The 20,002-nt window shown below is 33.7% G+C and overlaps 4 protein-coding genes across 4 annotated transcripts; 2 read left to right on the top strand and 2 right to left on the bottom strand.

The window, feature by feature from the left end:
• LOC104753162 (zinc finger MYM-type protein 1-like) lies at positions 299-1,588 on the top strand. Its single transcript, XM_010475451.1, has one exon. The coding sequence runs from the start codon at positions 299-301 to the stop codon at positions 1,586-1,588; it is 1,290 nt and encodes a 429-aa protein (XP_010473753.1).
• On the bottom strand, positions 2,998-5,790 carry LOC104753161 (dynamin-2B-like). Its single transcript, XM_010475450.2, has 7 exons — positions 5,294-5,790; positions 4,776-4,826; positions 4,544-4,664; positions 4,330-4,422; positions 3,950-4,011; positions 3,680-3,797; positions 2,998-3,533 (listed from the first exon to the last, which is right to left on the bottom strand). The coding sequence occupies exons 1-7, from the start codon at positions 5,432-5,434 to the stop codon at positions 2,998-3,000; spliced, it is 1,122 nt and encodes a 373-aa protein (XP_010473752.1). The 5' UTR covers positions 5,435-5,790.
• Positions 6,060-6,740, bottom strand: LOC104753160 (putative nuclease HARBI1). The gene has a single exon (XM_010475449.2). The coding sequence runs from the start codon at positions 6,738-6,740 to the stop codon at positions 6,060-6,062; it is 681 nt and encodes a 226-aa protein (XP_010473751.2).
• LOC104748994 (14-3-3-like protein GF14 iota) lies at positions 16,615-17,895 on the top strand. The gene is made up of 2 exons (XM_010470573.2): positions 16,615-16,960; positions 17,046-17,895. Exons 1-2 carry the CDS (start codon positions 16,924-16,926, stop codon positions 17,312-17,314), a joined length of 306 nt encoding a protein of 101 aa, XP_010468875.1. The 5' UTR covers positions 16,615-16,923; the 3' UTR covers positions 17,315-17,895.

The following is a 20,002-nucleotide window of genomic DNA, read 5'->3' as shown; positions in this document are numbered from 1 at the left end:
TGATAAGCATTTGCAGGAGGCAATTAACAAGGAGAGGAAGCATTGGAGAGATGTATTATTGAGAATAATTGTTGTAGTAAAAACTCTAGCGGAAAGAAATCTAGCATTTCGTGGTGGAAAGGAAAAGGTAATTGATCCAAACAGTAGGCATTTTCTAGATTTTATTAAGATGATTGGAGGCTTTGATGCAGTAATGAAGGAACACATTCGACGGATTGAAAAAGGTGAAACTCATTACCATTATCTCAGTCATAAGATTTAGAATGAGTTGATAGAACTGCTTGCTAATGAGGTAAAGATGATTATTGTAAAGAAGATTCAAGATGCAAAGTATTTTTCAGTCATTTTGGATTCACCTCCTGATGTTAGTCGTAAAGAGCAGCTGACATTTCTAATCCGATGTGTGGATGTTTCATTTTTTGGCATTGTTCAGCGTATATACACCCTATTTGCATCTTCAACCAACAATTGGGAAGTGTACCAAGAGATGGTGAATGGTACTTCACTTAAGCCATTGTCACAAACTCGTTGGGAAAGCCGCATTGATAGTGTTAAACCAATAAGGTTTCAAGCTTCAAAGATAAGAGATGCTTTGTTTTACTTAGCAGAGTTGAGTGATAATCCAGGACATCGTAGTGAAGCTGAGTCTCTTGCAGTGAGTGAAACACATGGAATCGGAAGATTTGAATTCTTGTTTGGAATGGTAATATGGTATGATTTGCTTTCTGCTTTCAATATTATAAGCAAAACCATACAGTCAGAGGACATGGACCTTGAGGTTGCTATTGCTCAGTTAGGAGGGCTTGTTGGTTATCTGAAAGATTATAGAGAAACTGGTTTTCAGAAAGCAAAAGGAGAAGCTACAGAAATTGCCATTCAAATGGATATTGAACCAGCTTTTTATAAAAAACCAAAACGCTTGATAAAAAAAAAGAAACAGTTTGGTGAAGACGCAGAACATGTTGATCAAAGTAACACATTAAGTGCAGAGGAGAGTTTTAGGATCGAGTACTTCATCAACATAGTGGATCAAGCTATAGTGTCTCTTGAGGTCAGATTCGAACAATTTCAATATTATGAAGAAATTTTTGGATTTTTGTTCGGTTTAAAGAAACTAAAGTCAGCAGGAGATGATGAGTTAATGGTATCTTGTATGAAGCTTGAAGCTTCCCTCAAGCATGATGGGAATTCAGATATAGAAGGAAAGGATCTGTTTGTGGAACTTAAACTTTTAAGAGGAGTCTTGCCAAAGGAGATTACAAAAGCGGTTGATGTGTTAGAGTTTTTAAAAAGAATGGATGGTTGTTATCCAAACACATGGATTGCTTATCGTATTTTGCTCACAATTCCGATTTCAGTTGCTTGTGCAGAAAGAAGTTTCTCGAAGTTGAAGCTTATCAAAAATTATCTACGTTCGACTATGTCTCAAGAGCGATTAAATGGATTGGCGTTGCTATCAATAGAACAAGATTTGGTGGAAACGCTTGACAACTCAAAGTTGATCGATGATTTTGCAAGCATGAAAGCAAGGAGGATTATTTTTGGTGACTCATGTACCGACGATGCTTTTTCTTTTGACAACATGTGATTTACGTGATGGTTTATGTACGTTTTTAAAACAACTGAACTTTTTGGTGATCTTTTACATAGTTATATACTTTTGATAGAAGAAATTTTTTTGGAGTTAAGGGGCATCATTTTCAGATGTGCTTTAGGCGTCATACACCTACGGGCCGGCACTGGTAAGTGATGTATACAAATTGAAACTAAAATAAAAATTGCCAAAAAAGAAAAGAAACGGAACAATGGTAGGCTATATTGAAATGGGTTTGAGCCTACACAATTGGGCCTGAGTCCAGGACACTGTCGAATAGGGCACACTGACGATAATCAATGGTCTGGGTTTTGCAGTGAGGTGAAAGGAAATGTATTTATTTGATGGACCAAATCAAAGCGAATACTGTAGTATTTGTGATAGGGGTGGGTTTTTAATTAAAAAGTAAATGTGTCCATTGATATCATCATAAACAATCAATTTATAGTGTAGTTAATAGTTTTGCCGGTTCGTCGCAGTCGATTCCACGTCCTTCATTTATGATGGACCTCCTAGATACAAAAAGACAAGACGCAAGAGTTAAATTTTGCATCAATTAAAAAAAAAAAGAGGGTTAGTGAGAGGCAACAATGTGATTAGCGGGAGCGGAGCCTGTAATGCAGCCGAGGTTCGCGCTTACTCCTTGACCTTCAAACTGACATGCCTACTCACACGTGCGAGGACAGTCCCCTACCACCCCCCATCAAAATGTTTTCTTACCTTTTTTAATCCTGCCTGTTATGTGTGTTTATTTGTTCTCTTCTTTTTGTCCTTATAAATCGTGAATAAGTTGGATTAGTTTTACCAAAAAAAAAAATTAGATTATACTGTACGCCCAAAGGAAGAAAATATATATATATATATATATATATATATATATATTTTTAAATCCTGTATTTCATTTAAAGGAATGAAAATAATAATAATATCATCCTCATGACTCCATTATATTTGTAAATGATGGAAAATAATAAAAAGAAAAAGAGAAGGGGGGAGGAGAAAGAAAGAAACAAAAAACTGCACCGTCAGTGGGGAGGAGTATATATATAAGTAACAACCACCCACTCACAATTCCGGAATTATCTCTGAATCACTTACTTACTTGCTCATCATAATAATCCCATTTCTTTCTTTCTTCAAATCATCCACTCACTCGAGGAGAGAGACGAGTAAACACACAGTCTCTTCTTCTTTTGTATTTACTCATCAATCACTCACTGCCGAGAGAAGAGAGTGAGACAGAGAGAGCGCAAAGGGCATTATTATTCCCCCCTCTCCCAAATGAATTAATTAAATGCCTCTCTGCTTCTAAGCGTGATACTCATTACGTTTTCTTTCCTTTTTTCTTGTGTTTTTACAATTATATCATAGGATTCTACAAAAAAAATATTCATTCACTACTTTTACTTCTTCTTCTTTGTTCCGTTTGTTTCCTCGATCTCTACATTACTAGTAAAATGGAGATGGATCTCAGCAAGGTCACTCTTGACATTTTCACCAAGCTTGAACAGAAATGGCTCTCCCACTGCAGGAAGACTCGTATCCTTAGCATCGACGGTGGTGGTACCACTGGCATTGTCGCCGCTGCTTCTCTTCTTCACCTCGAACACCAGATCCGCCTTCAGACCCGTGACCCTCACGCTCACATCTCCGATTTCNGTATCCACCAGGGCAATTCTGCCAAGTTTGCTTTGTGGAGCACCAGTCAAAATAGATTTAAGACTTTCACTCTCAGCACGCCAAGCAGTTTCCAAAGAGTTCTCACTGCCTCCAGACTGTGCTGATGCAATTGAGACAGATTGGCCAATAAGTGCAACCCATGGAATATCAGTTGTTTTAGGAGGTCCTTGATTTGAAAGAAGAGCCTGAACTGCTGCAAGGGATTTTGGGTTCTCTGCTGCCTGATCAATTTTGCTGATAATTCCTACTGTCCTAGTACCTATATATAGGGAGTGATGTCACTTTTTACTGTTATAGTATATGTAAAATTCATATCCAATGGTTTAATCCAAATATAGTAAGGTCACCACAGTAGTTGAGAAGTATAATGAAGGGTCTATATAATGAAAGTGTCTATATACTCACTCTCTGGATCATACTCCTTTGCGGTCTTCAGGGCTCGAGATGACGAAATTTCGGATGCCTGGCTAGCAGGCACAACAACCAGTAATACGGCATCGTTGTGCTGCGCATGTTCACCAATCTTGAAAAGAGAGGAAAGAAACAAATTACAAGATGATAATGAATCGATGTTGCCCTACAGCCAGAATGCTGGAAAAAAAAATGTTGAAAATCTCCATAGTTGACAGATGGACTGGGGGGATGACGAAGGTATCAAGGAGTTCCTAATCTTACCATAGAATCGTCTACAATTCGCTGGTCCAGTCCAGGCAAATCAATCAATTTCAGGGGTGGAGCTGCAGTTAAAAGGGCACAAATATGTTATGATGATTGCAGAAAGCAGTAAGAAAACAAATAATGTGTTTATTCATGTTCCAAGGAGGATACTTATGTTGGAGCTTCATTCAAATATATAATCCAATTACCACACCGTAGCATCAGATTCTAACCAAAAGAAGCTGAAGCACTAATGTGCATTAGACTCAGTGGTAAAAACTTATTACAGCTGATCTGTTCACTGATGTAGGGGGCATTACCCGACTTAGGCTTTGATAATATGGTGTTCCAATAGATAGGATTCACATTTATGATTGTGCAAGTAAGAAAGGGCTTACCTGTGCTGGTACGAAGTTTTAGGTATATTTCATCACGACCCCTTCCTGAGGCGCCTTTGCTAAGCCTATCTTGTAGAGAATGTCTTAGGGCACCTATAACACACACATTCAAAACAAACAGAATATTTAGTCAAACATTAATCTAATGCATTGTATCTTACACGCAGAAGTAAAATCATTACTAAATTGCATATGTGCACATGAGGAGCCTTACTTGCAGAAACTTGTTGATTTTTATTGTCAATTTGTAAAATTATTGCCTTGCTGCTCAGTGATTCTTCCCTACTCAAGTCAATGATTATAGGAGCCCGTGTAGCACCATTCTCACCCGTCGGCTATCCATAGTAATTGTAGCAGATAGGCACAACAGAAAGTGGTTACTTTAATAGAATGTATCAGCCAGTAGTGATATACACAAATTTCCGCACACTCAATACACAACTTACCAGAACTGGATGTCCAATTAAGCTATTCAGAACTGCAGACTTTCCAGCTCCCTGATCCACCAAGAAAAGTGAAATAACTTCATTCTAAGCATAAGAAGTGTTCTTTTCCAAGGCTTACAAGTTCCAATCACAAGCACAGAGCAATCTATTCTTCTGTCTTCCAACAGACAAGTACAACAACGATCTAATAAGAAGTTCACATACACTTTCTAAAATAGATTTCTCATAGTTTCAAATACCAAACACATCAACCTTCTCTTCTAAAGCAATACCTCCCAGGTTTAATCTCATAGAACCAAACAATCCCTTATAGAGAGAAACACAACAAATCAAGCTACGAACGAAGAACACATCCTACCAAACTCCTAGGTTACGGGAACAATCATACAAACCTCATCGAGATCCGCAAGATCCACGATATGGCAACCAAAATCTACACTCGATCACAGCATAAAACTAACACACAAACACCAAATACAACCACATGGAAGAAACAGGTAAAGCGAGAGGAAACCCACCACATTCCCTAGGGCAACGACGTTGAGATTAGTAGCCGGCCGTCTAGAAGAAGAGGTCTCATCGGGATCTTCGTCAGCGAGCAGCGACGCCGCTTGTCTCATCGAATCCGAAAGCTGAGACAACTCATCGATCGCCTCCATCGTAACTTCCACAGCGAATCGAGAGGTAGAATAGAGTACGAGATCTGGACGAAGAAAGGAAGCAGCTAGATCCGACGAGAACCAATATCGGTAGCCAGGTGCGGTGGATTTTTCCGGCGATTGGGTTACCGGAATTTCGAATTCGGTGGCGACGGTGCTAAGCTAGGATTTGATTTTTTCTTTTGTGTGCTCGTGTCTTCGTCGGGGAGAGAAAGGGCGAAGACAGGTCATATAGGTTTGAGAGGTTCGCAAGAGAGAGCAAGAGAAAGAACACCGATCGGGCCAAAATTTTTTTTGTTCTCAATAAAACTCTTTATCCAATCATGCACTGACACGTAAGCGCCTCTTATATGAAAACAAAGGGTCTGAATGGTGACTGCGGTCAAAGCGGAGCGGACACAGCAAACACAGCGGACAAAACAGCAATAAAGCAGTCAGAGTGGACAAAGCGGTCGGAACGGACCCAAAAAGCGGTTCTATGAACCGAATGGTAAAAGACGGACAAATTAGACTACTTTTATTCTATTCTTCAAATATGATTATAATTTTGTTAAGAATTTAAATTTTCTTAATACAACATAATAAAAAGATGAAAATATAAAAAATTACAAACCCAAATATAAAATCAAATACTCTGGTTTTTCCATAACATAGTTGCGATAGTTTCTCGAATGTTTGCCATGTGTTGTCCATCTGCATTCTCTGCTTCATCAAGCTCATAAGATGCATTGTCTTGATCCTCAGTTTGAGTTTCTGTAAAATCTTCCACAAAATCTGCATCTGTAAAATTTGAAACTCTAATAAAATTATGAAGACCCATTGTTGCAATAATTACTCTCTTTTGGATATCCAGATCATATCTCGGAAAATCGGTTAAAATTCTCCATTTCTTCTTCCACACCCCAAAAGTGCATTCAATGATAGATCGAAGAGATGCATGAGACCTATTAAACAATTCTTCCTTATTTCTCGGAGGGGGACCAGTATAGAACTGTGACATGTGATATCTCACAACTCTATTTCGTGTTGACCTATAAGGAGCTAAAAATCCTTGCTTATTAGGATACCCTGAGTCAACTACATAATACTTGTCTGTAGGTGGTAATGGAAATTCAGAATCGCCATTTTGTGCAAGTGAAAGGACAGCTGTATCATGACATGAACCCGGTGCTCCATTCCATACGTATGTGAATAACATATTCATATCACAAATTGCCATTACGTTGATGCTTGCATAGTCATGTCTGTTCCAATACATGGCTTGTAGCTCAAGCTTTACTTTAACACACACATGAGTTCCGTCCATAGCTCCAACAAAACCACTGAAATACGGCCAATATCGTCTATCAGCTTGTAGACGTTGTGGAATCCGGTGTAATTGTTGTGTTGTTGGTGTCTTGATGTAATCTGCCGCTAGAAGTTCTATAGCTTGCAACACTTCACCAAATTTTCTATTCACAGTTTCCTGGTTTCGTCCAAATCGTAAGCCAACATCTCGCTGAACTTCATTGTGTCCGCACACTCGTAGAAACATAGCGGTACTCTCTTCAACACTTACATTCATCGAAGGTTGTAATCCATAATTTTCTTTTAAAATAGTGCATAGTCCTGTGAAGGCAGCAAATGACATTCTTAATAATTGTAGACATGCAGCATGGTCATTTTGAATACGATTCCAAAGATTTTGCCACCCTAACCCTCCACCGGTTTGGTATGGTCCTTTGTGAAACTGTTGTTCATAATAATCCAATGTTGGATTTATTAAAAGATCTTCTATTTGCTCATTTTCCAAAGTCCATAATTCTAACCGTTCTACATCAGATAAATTATGGAGTCCTTTTGAATGTAGTTCACAAATTCGGAAAGCCTGAAATAACATTAAAATCACATAAGTTACCAATTTTTTTTTTTAATTATCACAAATACCATATCAAAAAAAAACAACATATTAATAAAACATAAGTGCTTCATCAAACTGACATAAATATCATAATTTTTTTTTCAAACATAATTGTCACAGAAATAAACTACTCTTCTTGTGGAAAAAAAAATAAACTACTCTTCATCATTTCCGCTCATGTCATTATCAAATAAGTTTTGTCGAGGAAGAGGTTGAGATGTCGATGCGTTGTTTTGTCCAAAAGTGTTAAATAGTCCCACTGCTCCTGGTGTTTGAAACATTTGACCAGTTAGAGAATTATTGAGAAACCCTAGGCTCGGGGATCCTACTCGTGGTCTTGGTGTATAACGGGTAAAGCCTAACCCTGGAGATCCAAAACTTGAACCTGGAGAATATTGACCAATCCCTATACTCGGAGATCCTACTTGTGATCTTGGAGATGCTCGATGCTCAACATTTATTGGTGCCAAAAACTGTCGAAAACCAGTAGTAGGTGGATCAATTGATATACTTGGAGTTCTTTGGCTTGTATGCGTAGACATACTGCCTGCAGATGATGGATCAGATGATCGAGGTGTAGACGATCCACTTGGTGGGCGAGTGGTTCCTATATGTTCACCATGTCTTGTAAATCCTGTTAGAGACTCCATTAACAATATCCTATCCTCATTGGTCTGAAACCGAGTTGATGACATCCAGTAATTACGCCAAAAGAGATCAGTCTTCAGAAGTTGGAGGCATTGAATGTAGAAATCATTGTATCTTGGAATATCTAATGACTCAAGTATCTCGACCGCCTTTTCAAACTCGGTATAATCTTCGCGGTCAAAGGCACCAGGGCGTAGTCGTTCATAGGTTTCCTTTTGAAAGTCTCTAATGGACGACATTGTCTCTTGGATGGTCGATTCAAAATTTTGCCTTCTACGCGGTGTTCGTGTTCCGCTAGGTCCCCTTGACCCAGTTCTTCGGCTAGATGATGGATCAGCTCTTGAATGTTGTCGCCCACTACGATCAGGTATCTGAATTGGTGGTTGTGATTCGGTAGCCTCACGTGAGAATTCATGTGATGGTTGTGAATCATCATAAATGTTCACATGATACGTCTCCTCGTTTTGTTGAGTTTCTGGAACCTCATTTGGCTCCCAACCATCATCGGTATCACCGTCATGTGACTGTTCATTCCGAATTTCAGCTCTTCTTTGTTGCACAGAATACTGACGCTGCGAACCCACATCTAAGACAGCAAAGCAACGAGACTTGGTTTCCCAATCTTTTGGTGGTTCTCGGTTCAGACGTGCAAGTTTGCTAAACTCCTAAAATCAAAAATTTGTATAAGAAAATTTTCTATAAATTTTTAATCTTAATAATTATTGGAAAAAAATAAGGACCTGTTCACGATCATTCCACCATCCATCTTATGCCATAATCTTTCCCGTAATATTATCAACTGAAATTCCAGTATAATGTTGTAGTTGCTTCCAAAGCTTGAACTCTTTCTTCCATTGATCAATTTTATTTTTCATTGTCTCCCATACTAAACTTTCACCGTAGATTTCGTTGAACTTACGAACTATAAATGCTCTACCCGGTTGGCCAGGATCTTTAAACCTATATTGATTCATTCCTAATGCTTCATCGTATAGGTTAAGTAGTGTTTTCTCTTCATCAGGAGACCATCGACGTTCAACTCTCTGCATATATATTTCATATATCATTAATTCTAATTGTTGTTTTTTAATATTAGATATGTCATATTTTGAAAAGTTTTAACTCTAGTTTTTTATTTTAGCTACACTAACTTAAAATATTATAAGAGATATGCATCAATTATTTTATATTATATCATCAATATTATAATTTATGAAATTGTAAACTAATAAAAGATGAAAATATACAATAATTTACTCATTTAAATTTCAAAAGTTATATACTTTCTTTTTAAATTTAATATTGAAGCTAGATATGTCATATGTTTAATTTTAAACTTTAATTTTAAAATTTATTAATCCGTATTAGTTATATTTATTATAATATTTTATGAACCATTAATCAATTATTTGATAATATTTTAAAATTCTAAACTGAATAAAAAAAAATCTAAACTTATAAATTATTGATACATAAATATTCACAATAGGCTAGTATAAAGCATTTATCTATCATAAAACAAGCTAACAAGCTTTAAGTTTTCTGAAAAAAAATTATTAAACAATATTTTTTTTATAGAAATTTACCCTTATTCTTGTAGAAGGTTGAGATCCAGTGTTTGTATTTCTTCTCCTAGAAGACATCACTATAATGAAGCAAGAAAAAAAAAAACAGTTAATCAATAAGTGAATATTTAAGATAAACTTACATGATTTGAATGGATAATTCTTTACCTTGATGAATGTTAGAACTTTTTTTTATATAGTAACAAGCTGAAAAAAACAATAAAAATGTTGAGAGGATTTTTTTTTAGAGGATTTTTCAGTCTCTAGCAAAAGATGGGAATGGATGGTGTAAGTTTGGTTTCTCCCAATTATAAAGACCAAATATAAGAAAAAATTAAATTTAAAAGAAAAGAAAAATTTTGATTGGTTGTCAAAAAGCAAACCACTTTTCTGTGGACTGGACCACTGCTCTTGTGTGCATGGACTGCTCTCAACTGCGTTCCTTCTATTTTTCTGTCCGCTTTTACTTTTTCAATTTTTTAATATATATATTTTTTTTAGTCCATTTTACTGCGTTCATTAGTTGAATGGTAAACAAACTGTGGACCAAACCACAAATGAACAAAACCGTGGGGTCCGTGGTAACCATTCAGTATCAAAGTATGCTGTATAAGAGGAGCTCTTTTTTTTTTTTTTCTTTCTGATTTATTTTTTCACCTACTTTTTCTTAAAACTCCTCTTAAAACCTCTCTTACAACCCCGATAATCATACTCTTAAATGAATGAAAGTGTACTTATTAGTAGTAGTAGCAATAGTATGCTTTTTGATTGTATTTTGTTATCTTCCCTTTGGAACAAGAAGGCCCGATGAATACTGTCCCATTTCATTTGCTTTCCTACCGAATTACCTTTGTATCAAGTGTAGTAGATTTTTCCAGACACCAAAAGTACATGAAAACAAAAAAGTCAATCAGATCAATATTGATATCCAATTAGATCAGAGACAACTTCAAATTAAAGAGCAATTCTGATATATTTTTCAACTTTGTAATAAAAAATATGAATGAATCACTCACTGATGGGAAGAAAGTAAAAGGGCATTAAAATAAACAGATATTCTTTCCTTAGATAGCCAGCACAGAGTGTTCCAAATCTAGAACTTGTCATTTTCAAGCAATTACATTGACACACATATATATATATATATATATATATATATATATTAAAAAAAAAGAGAGAAAAATACAGCTCGATAATGTTGTGATTCAGAAGGAGGAGTAGGAGTAGTAAAGATGGTGGGGACATGGCAAGTCTAATAAACACATCCATCGCCTTTTCTATTCCATTTTTCTTATTTTTACTGTTTTAATACCAAATTCTTGTAACTAACTTTTACTATTTACACCTTTTTTTCTTATTCTATCCCCCCCTCCCCACCCATCACAACAACATCCCATTATTCACCTTTATTTTTTGCCTTTATTAAATCTTATTATATAAAAAAGTATTGGCTAACCATTGCCAATTTAAAAAATTCAAAACTATTTATTGACCATCAACAAATTAGATTAAAACATAATTCAAGAAACGAAAAAAAAAAACACTTTGTTTATTGGTGCTCCCCACATTTAATGTTTCTATAGAGAAGCTTTGTGACAGTTTCTCGTGCCATTGTTCAATTGTAGATTTTAGTTTTCAGTTTTCTAAGACTTTGCTTGTTATATTTGTGTTTTGCTTTTCATTTTATTATGTATCCTCGATTTTTGAGGCTTGTTTCCCTCTTTTAAACGAAAGACCGCGAAGACATTCAGTAGTCCATTATCTTATGACTGCGAAGATATCTAGTTGTCTGTCGCCTCTTGTAATGGTAATTTAGGATCTTTTTTAAATTCAATAATAAAATTGAGATGACAAAAAAAAGGAAAAAAAAACACAAAAGACAGACGTGTATCTTCTCTCATCTCTCTTTTTTATAAGATATATGCCCCCCAAAAAAGTGATAAGATATATGTATATCTTGTCTTTCTCCTTGTTTCTTATTTCTTTCTCCTCAAATTTGCATTATTTTAATCTTTTGTTTCTCCAGATATATGAAATCAATTCCATTTATAGTGCCTTTTGTAATCCTCTCGCCCACTAATCTTCAGTTCCCTATTTATTTTATATTATCATCATCATTCAATTATTATTATTATAGACTGTTGACCTTTTTATCAGTTACTTTTTACGTTGTACCATAACTAAACTCAACTGATTTTTTTTTTTTTTAATTCAACTGATTTGTTGTTTCATTTATCATTAGAACATTATATACATAAGCTTAGGAAAAATACTATACTGTATTCTACCAAATTTTACTCTACTATTTCTAGAATTATTTTGCATCTATATTTTTACTAATCAATACTTTTTATATCTCACATAGATTGATGTTTTAGAGAAAAAATTTTGTTTTAAAAGATTGACTTTTAGATTAAAAAACTAAAATGATTTTTTTACTTTATATTTTATTTCAAGTGGCATAATATTTACTCTTTTTGTCTCATAAAAATCGATGTTTTGGGATATTTTTTTGTCCCACAAAGATTGATGTTTTGTAAACTTCAAGAAGTAATCATTAAAAATATAAAATATCCCAAAACATCGATCTTTTGTAAACTTCAAGAAATAATCATTAAAAATATTTAAAATTTTGAATTGTTATTGGTTTAAAATTAAATAATATCGTTTTAGTCAAAGAAAAATATATATTTAAACTCAGTAATCATTGTTTTTTTAAAATATGTAAAAATTTCTAAACATTAATCTTTATGAGACAGAATGAGTAGTAGATTATATATTTTTTTTATCATAAAATAATTATAAATTAGTTTAAAAACAAAAAGTTTAAAATAATTAATTTTTTTAATATGTGTAAAATTATGGAAACATCAATTTATGTAAGACATACATAATACTATTTTATGTGACTGTAAACACTGTTAACAATCTCGGTAACTTATAAAAGAACACCGAGATGCCTGAAAAACAACGAAATCTCGGAAATTGTTTGGCAGACAATTCTGATGGCATAAATACTTGATGTCCTATACGCTGCCAACCTAAATTATTGCTTTTTAATTATATATCTCGGATAATACAACAAGAAAGCTTCCCTTTGTCCAACGGAATTATTGATGTTCAATGCATCCCACACTCTTTATTTATTTTATTTTTATTTTATTTTATTTATTTTTGTTCCTCCGTCAACAAAACATAACTATAAGGAAAATTAAGAAAAGACGAAATTTGAAATTAATTGGATTGAGTTCATTTGTAAATAATATTGATGATGCCGTATTTAAATCCAAACCACAATTTCAAGAATGTTTTGTTTGCCAAAGCCGTTGTATAACTTTGTCGGTCGTTTGATTCAGAAAATTAATGTTTTTATTAAATTTATTTATTAGTTACGGCATTTAAAAAACAAGTCAAGTATTCGATATTTTGATTACAGAATCTGCACACACATGATTGACAAAAATAAAATAGAAGTACGTACGAATATTAATTAGACACTACTATTATTTTTGTAAGCCAGATACATTGAATTAACAAGGATGTGACTAATAAAATTTTACATTTTTTCAATAGATGCAATATACAACACTATATATATATATATTTATTTGATAATATTGTTTATATACTCAATAAGATTACGAGAATTATTGGAATAATGTCTTCATAATATTGTTTGTTTCATACTTTCATCCCTTCTATTCCTCAACTTTTTTTATTTTTTTTTTTGTCCTCATCCCTTCGGTTCTCTCTTTGCCCGAAGTATATAATACGTAATGAGACATCTCTTCTGTCATAGTAAAATAACTTGTACGATGTTAAAGTTCCATTGTTTATGTGTCATTATATATTTTGTAGATCTTTCGACGTATGAGTAAGTTTGTTTTTATTTTATTTGCGTTGAGATCAATCATATTACTTAATTTTGTCATCTTGTTTTTCAGAGACATTTTTCAGTAGGTTTACAACTAAGACATTAAGAAATATTTGAAGGAGAACAATCATTCATCTTTAATACCTAGGAGTATAATTAAATAACTCATGTCTTGCCCATCCTCGTTCATTTAAATTGATTTTGGTATAAATCAAGATTATCCTTACCCACCTAATTTGATTTTTTTAAGTTGTCGGATCAGATTTAATAGTTTTATTCGAAATGAGATTGGCTAATTAGCCGGTAGTTAAAAGATTTGAGTGGGTGGGTGGTAGAGCCACCATGACCCTAATAGTGTAGATTGAAGGCACAGCAACATCATAAACCCATAATCGTAATTTGTACATTAGTTAAAACTGTAGTTATAGTGCGAAGTGCTTACTAATCTTTAATCTTCAACTTTGTCGGTTCGGCCATGCAAAACGTATCCCACCAAGGAGCACAACTAAATAAATAAAACAAAATATATGAAAAGATTAATGATATAATAAAGAAGTTGGTGGAAGACACTGTTCATTCTGATGATGACCACGTAATTATTCAACTTTCCTTAGTTAATTAAGTAATCACAATGTCACCCATGGACGATGATGGTCGATGGACCTTCGTTTATACATAATTTTTGCTCCATTACAGACAACTCTTTTAAGAAATTGTATGTTGGTAAACCCATAGAGTCGTCTATTCTAAATATAGCTAGCAGTGGTTTAAAATTAAAAATTCCATAAGACGAGGGAATTAATATTGTCGTCGATTTTATTGTTTTTTTTTAAATGTTAAATAAAAATTAAAGTGGAGGTCATCTAAGTCTCGAAAATACGGTGGGAAGGTTCATGACACTCAAGATACGGTGAGGAAAACATTAGAGGATGCAGGGGAATGGCGAACGAGAAAGGACCAGGAGGAATCGAATAGGAGACAAATCATACAAGGTATGAAAGAACCTGTCAAATGGATGCCTCCACTGCACAATTGGGTTAAATGCAACACGGATGGAGCTTGGCATAATGAGAGTACTCGTTGTGGTATTGGGTGGGTTCTTCGTGATCATCGTGGCGAAGTCATTTGGTTATGGGCACAAGCGGTTCGACGAGCAAGGACAGTCATAGAAGTGGAATTAGAAGCGCTGCGAATGGCTATATCAATGCTGTCTAGATTAAACTATGTGCGTATCATTTTCGAGTCTGACTCCTTAACGGTGGTAAACATGTTTGAACAATGATGAAAGTTGGCCAGCGTATGCTCCCATACTTCAAGAGATCAAGGAATTGCTACCAAGATTCTTAGAGGCTAAAATTATGTTTTCTCCAAGAGTTTATAATGGTGTGGCTGATAGAGTAGTAAAGGAATCACTTTCTTTTCAGGATTATAATCCCAAATTATACTCTATAGAGCCGCTATGGGTCAAACATTTTGGTGAATGAAAAAGTTGAAGTTGAGCCCAAAAAAAAAAAAAAATCTCGAAAATTTCCTTGGAGTTCTATCTTCTATGGTACGGCTAAAGGAAGTGAATATGATAGGGTTGAATATTTTCGCATTTATTTATTTTACTCCACAAAGTAAATGATATAATAAATAGAAAGGAAATGATTAAAACAAACGCAGAAAATAAGAATGTACGAATTCAAACATCAAATTAGTTGGGACCATNATACTATGTTGGTAAATCTACTTTACGAAACCAATAGAGTCGTCTATTCTAAATATAGGCGGTGGTTTAAAATTCCATCAGACGAGCGAATTAATATTGTCGATTTTATTGTTTCCTTTTTTTAGAAAAATGTTAAATAAAAATAAAAGTGGAGGTCATCAAGTCTCGAAAATTTCCTTGGAGTTCTATGGTACGGCTAAAGGAAGTGAATATGATAGGGTTAAATATTTTCGCATTTAATTATCTATTTATTTATTTTACTCGACAAAGTAAATGATATAATAAATAATAGAAAGAAAATTAATGATTAAAACAAACGCAGAAAATAAGAATATACGAATTCAAAAATCAAATTAGTTGGGACCATATTCTCCCACCAATGCCACACTTTAAGAAAAGAAAAAAATTATTCATATCAATTATGCGTTTTGCCTAAGTGATACTATGAATTTAAACTAAAAGCTCGACCGTTTTTCTTTTTCATTTTTTTTTTGCTGCAAAGCTAATATAACGATATTAGGCGGGATAAATTTTTGAAGATAACATATGACAATCGGAATTGTAAACTGCAATCACAAAACTATAAAAGATTGCTTTCAAATGTGATTGATAAGCTTTAAAGTTATGTTTCTGTTTAGATTATTCATCAATGCGTGCTTCCACGCAGTCCGTTTCCGTTAAATGCAAATGCGGCATTCTTCATCATGTATTTAATACTCCAAGTCTCCAACTGTGATTATATTAAAGTATTAATTATACATATAACAATATTTTATTAAAATTTGATAACACTGTTCAATCCAGATTTTGATGATAGTCATAATGAATTATACGAGTTATTATTGGTAAAAATAGGAGAAAAAAAAGTTACTAATCTCTTAAAATTTTCTTACACTGTTTTGATGAAAAATTTGTCGTAGTTTTTTTTTTCAATCTATGTGAAATGTGTATTAACACTTTTTTTAAAGACAAAAGTAGGAGTAAATTTTTGGTTTTTCCGCTTACGTAATAATCTTCTGCTAATTATGATTTTACAGATTTTTTTGGGGTATATCTTTGTTTTATACTTTGAAGACAATTTCAAGTAGAACAAACTTTTTGAGTTTCTTTTATGCATACTAAGATTTAAGCTATAATGTCGTTCTCGCGCATGTCTGACTTTTTTTTTATACATTTACATGAATCTGTGGAAACCAACACAAATAGTTTCGAAAAAGTGTTTTAAAAAATACGTTTGCAGCGTGTATGTTACAGAAACGAGTAATTTTGGCGGCGAATGAGAGATTCAAAACGTTAAAGATGAAAGTATTCTCGTTTTAAGTTTTTGTTTTGGTTTTCTTAACAAACAATAATTGTATATTAAGGTCATCTCCAATGGGGGTTTTAAGAAGGTATATAACTAAAAAAAGGAAAAAGATAAATCAGAAATAAGAAAAAAAATTAAGAGGTCCTCCTATTTAGTATACTCGATTTGAGAATAAGAGACCTTACGTGTCACTTATTTGTTGGCCCAAACCAACTGATTATTTTTCTTCTTCCTCTCCATCTCTCTGTCTCTTTCTCTAGATCAAAGCCGAATTGGCAATGGAAGATGGAATCAAAGGATATGGAATTAGAGGACAATCGGGTCGGAGGAGATGCGACGGAGATTGAATCGGTGGAGGCTAATCGAGTCCGAGATTGTATCGGAGGAGATCAAACCCTTATATAAAGATCTCTGTTTTTCAAACAGATCATCGGAACAAAATGTCATCGCCATGATCCGACAAAGAGAGAAAGACTTTTGTATATATGGCTAAGCTCTCCGAGCAACCTGAGCGATACGACGGTAACAAAATCTCTTTATTATGTTGACTTTAATTACATATATATCTGGAAAAACTGAGGGTTTGATGTAATATTGTAATGTGCAGAGATGGTGGAGACGATGAAGAAAGTGGCGAGAGTGAACAGCGAGCTGACGGTGGAAGAGAGGAATCTGTTGTCGGTTGGTTACATGGTACAAAAGATTAATGGACACATAATCAAGGCGAGAAGAGCTTCGTGGAGGATAATGTCGTCGATCAAGCAGAATGAAGAGTGCAAAGGCAATGAATCGAATGTGAAACACATCAAGGGTTATCGCCAAAAGGTAGAAGACGAGCTCGCAAACATTTCTCAAGACATTCTCAAACCTCACTGATCAGCATCTAAGTCCAAACTAATCAAAGACAGATTCATAAGTAATGTAACAAAGAAAGAGATTTTGAACAAACGACCAAACTAACTCACGTTTGAGTCTGACCATGCTAAGTCCAAGACATCTCCGGTATGACCATAAAATTCTTGAAACGGTGTTTCTTCTACATGAAAAGCTTTCTGAGGGAACAAAACCAATGCTTCTTGTTGGCTTATTGGTTCATGTTGTCGCATAAAAGAGGCGAGTAGAGAATCCGATAGCGTGATTCGCCATATCTTTACAACTCCATCTTCACCTCCTGTTGCTAAGTATTTACCATCAGGACTAAACTTCAATACCCAAATTTTTCCTATGTGTCCATCAATTTTTTGTACCATGTAAGTTGCAGATAATTCTACATGACTCTTCTTATTAGTCTTCACCTTCACTTTGCTCATCATCTGAGATTATGTAAGAAGAGAAAAGACTCTGAAATATCATCATCTGTTTTGTTTTGTCTCTTAACTGCAGAAACTTATGTTTGTTCTATAGGGACATCTGTTTTGTTTGGTCTCTTAACTGTTATGTTTGTTCTTTGTCCTACATTGCAATCTCTCTTGAGTGCTGCTTCTTATTTGAAGAAGCCTGCTTCTTCTTATTGGGTTTAGACAAAGGTAGTAGTGTTAGTGAACTCCTTTTGGTTTAAACTTTTGATCCTTTCTTCATGTATTTTGGTATGACATAAGTTTCCTTCCTATGGTTTATCTTCCGTTATAGAAACAACTTAACTGATCATGCCCTTTTAATAACCACAGATTCATCACTGCATTCTTAATATTGTACTTAAAAAATTTTAATTTCAAAAAGCTATTTAAAAATAAATAAGAGATTTAAAATTATATCTTACCATTGGAGGGGATAATTTTAATTAGGAGCTTAAGGATTCTTATTTTATAAACAGTACATTATATATTGTTTAAAAATTCTAAACAGTACATAAGACACTCAAATCTAAAACCTACCATTGAGGTTGCCCTAAGCCTGTGAATTGTGATGTCGTGTTTAGATATCATATCCGTCAAAAGCACACACCACCAAAGTCGGTTATGAGACTTTCAAGAATCTCCAAATAAATAAATACTTCTTCTTCTATTTTATAAAAATTGATATTTTAGAATATTTTTTTGTCCCACAAAAATTAATGTTTTGTAAATTTCAAAAGTTAATTATTGAAAAGATTAAAATTTTTGAATTGTTATTGCTTTAAAATTAAATAATATTTTTGTAGTCAAAGAAAAAATATATTTAAATTCAGTAATTATTGTTTTCTTAAAATGTATAAAAATTTCTAAACATCAATTTTTTAGAGATAAAGGAAATTAATATTTTAGAGACAAAGCGAGTAAAAAGAAAACGGTGGAGAAAATAAAAGCAAGAAATACGAGTCAACTAGCCAACAACTAAATATCAAATATATAAAGTCGAATGTTTGATGCATCCAATAATGCGAGTTATATAGACCATATATAATGAGTGAACCGTCGATAAAATATTCTTATTCAAACCACTTTTTTTCTTTTCTTTGGTTAACACGAACCGACCTAACTATTACAGTGTTTTTTGTTTTTGTTGTTTTTTTTCTTAATTGATTAATAACATAGCTCATCTGTTAGCTAAAGAACATACTTATAATTACTGTATAGAGAAGAGAGCAAAATACAAGTGGTTGACAAAAAAAAAAAAAAAGAAGAAAAAAGCAGCAAATACAAGTGAAGCAATAATACTAAAAATAAATCGGCACCACCGTCATGTGTATAATAAGGACCTGACCGCACACATGTGGATTTTTGTACTTCTCTCAGTTTTTAGTTTTTGTTGCTTTAAATAGTTTTTTTTTTGGGTTAGAGAAATGAAGTCGAATCTGTAATTTTAAAGTGAAGTCAGGGGCAAATTTTTATAGTACATGGATCTTGCTAAGATCTTCTTGTCTTCTTGAATAATATATAGTACTAGTATTTTTTTCTTTTTTTTTCTTTCAGCATTTGTTTAATAAATTAAAGATAAAGGCAACTTGTGTGTTACTTACTGTTTTGTTAGAAACTGCACCCAAAGGAAAAAAAGAGTTATTGTCGTGTAGCGACGACAATGAACATAATACGGACGAGAGAACCTCTGGCGGATTCAGCCCATCTTTCTATTGAAAGATCAGTTTCATTACATCAGAGAGATAGATATTCGTTTGTAACATTTTTTTCTTACGACAAATCATTTTTTTACCTACAAAAAGATTTATATTCCTTTATCTGTAACACTGCAAATGAAAGAGGGTCAATGATGCATGGTGTCACGGGAACCCCAAAAGGGATATGTACATTTCAATTTACTTACGAAAACTTTGTTTCTTCCTATATATGTTCCTTATTCACAAAATCACTTTCACAACAAAGAATACTTAGACTTGCCACTTTTAATTTAAGTTTCTGTGGACCAATGCCGAAGTATGGAGGAACCTGACTGAACACATATGAGTTTCCTCTCATCACTCTTATTGGCACTTTACTTACTTCACCATTAACAAAATATTTACAATCCATGTTGCATATATGAGTTCCTAATATTACAATCAAATCATCTTAATTGGATCCCTTCATCAACAACAGAAAAAAAAAAAAAAAAAAAAAAAAAAAAAAAAAAAAAAAAAAAAAAAAAAAA

Source organism: Camelina sativa, chromosome 16 (assembly GCF_000633955.1).
Source record: "Camelina sativa cultivar DH55 chromosome 16, Cs, whole genome shotgun sequence".
Classification (NCBI taxonomy): Eukaryota; Viridiplantae; Streptophyta; class Magnoliopsida; order Brassicales; family Brassicaceae; genus Camelina; species Camelina sativa.
This window is presented reverse-complemented; position numbering and strand designations above follow the sequence as displayed.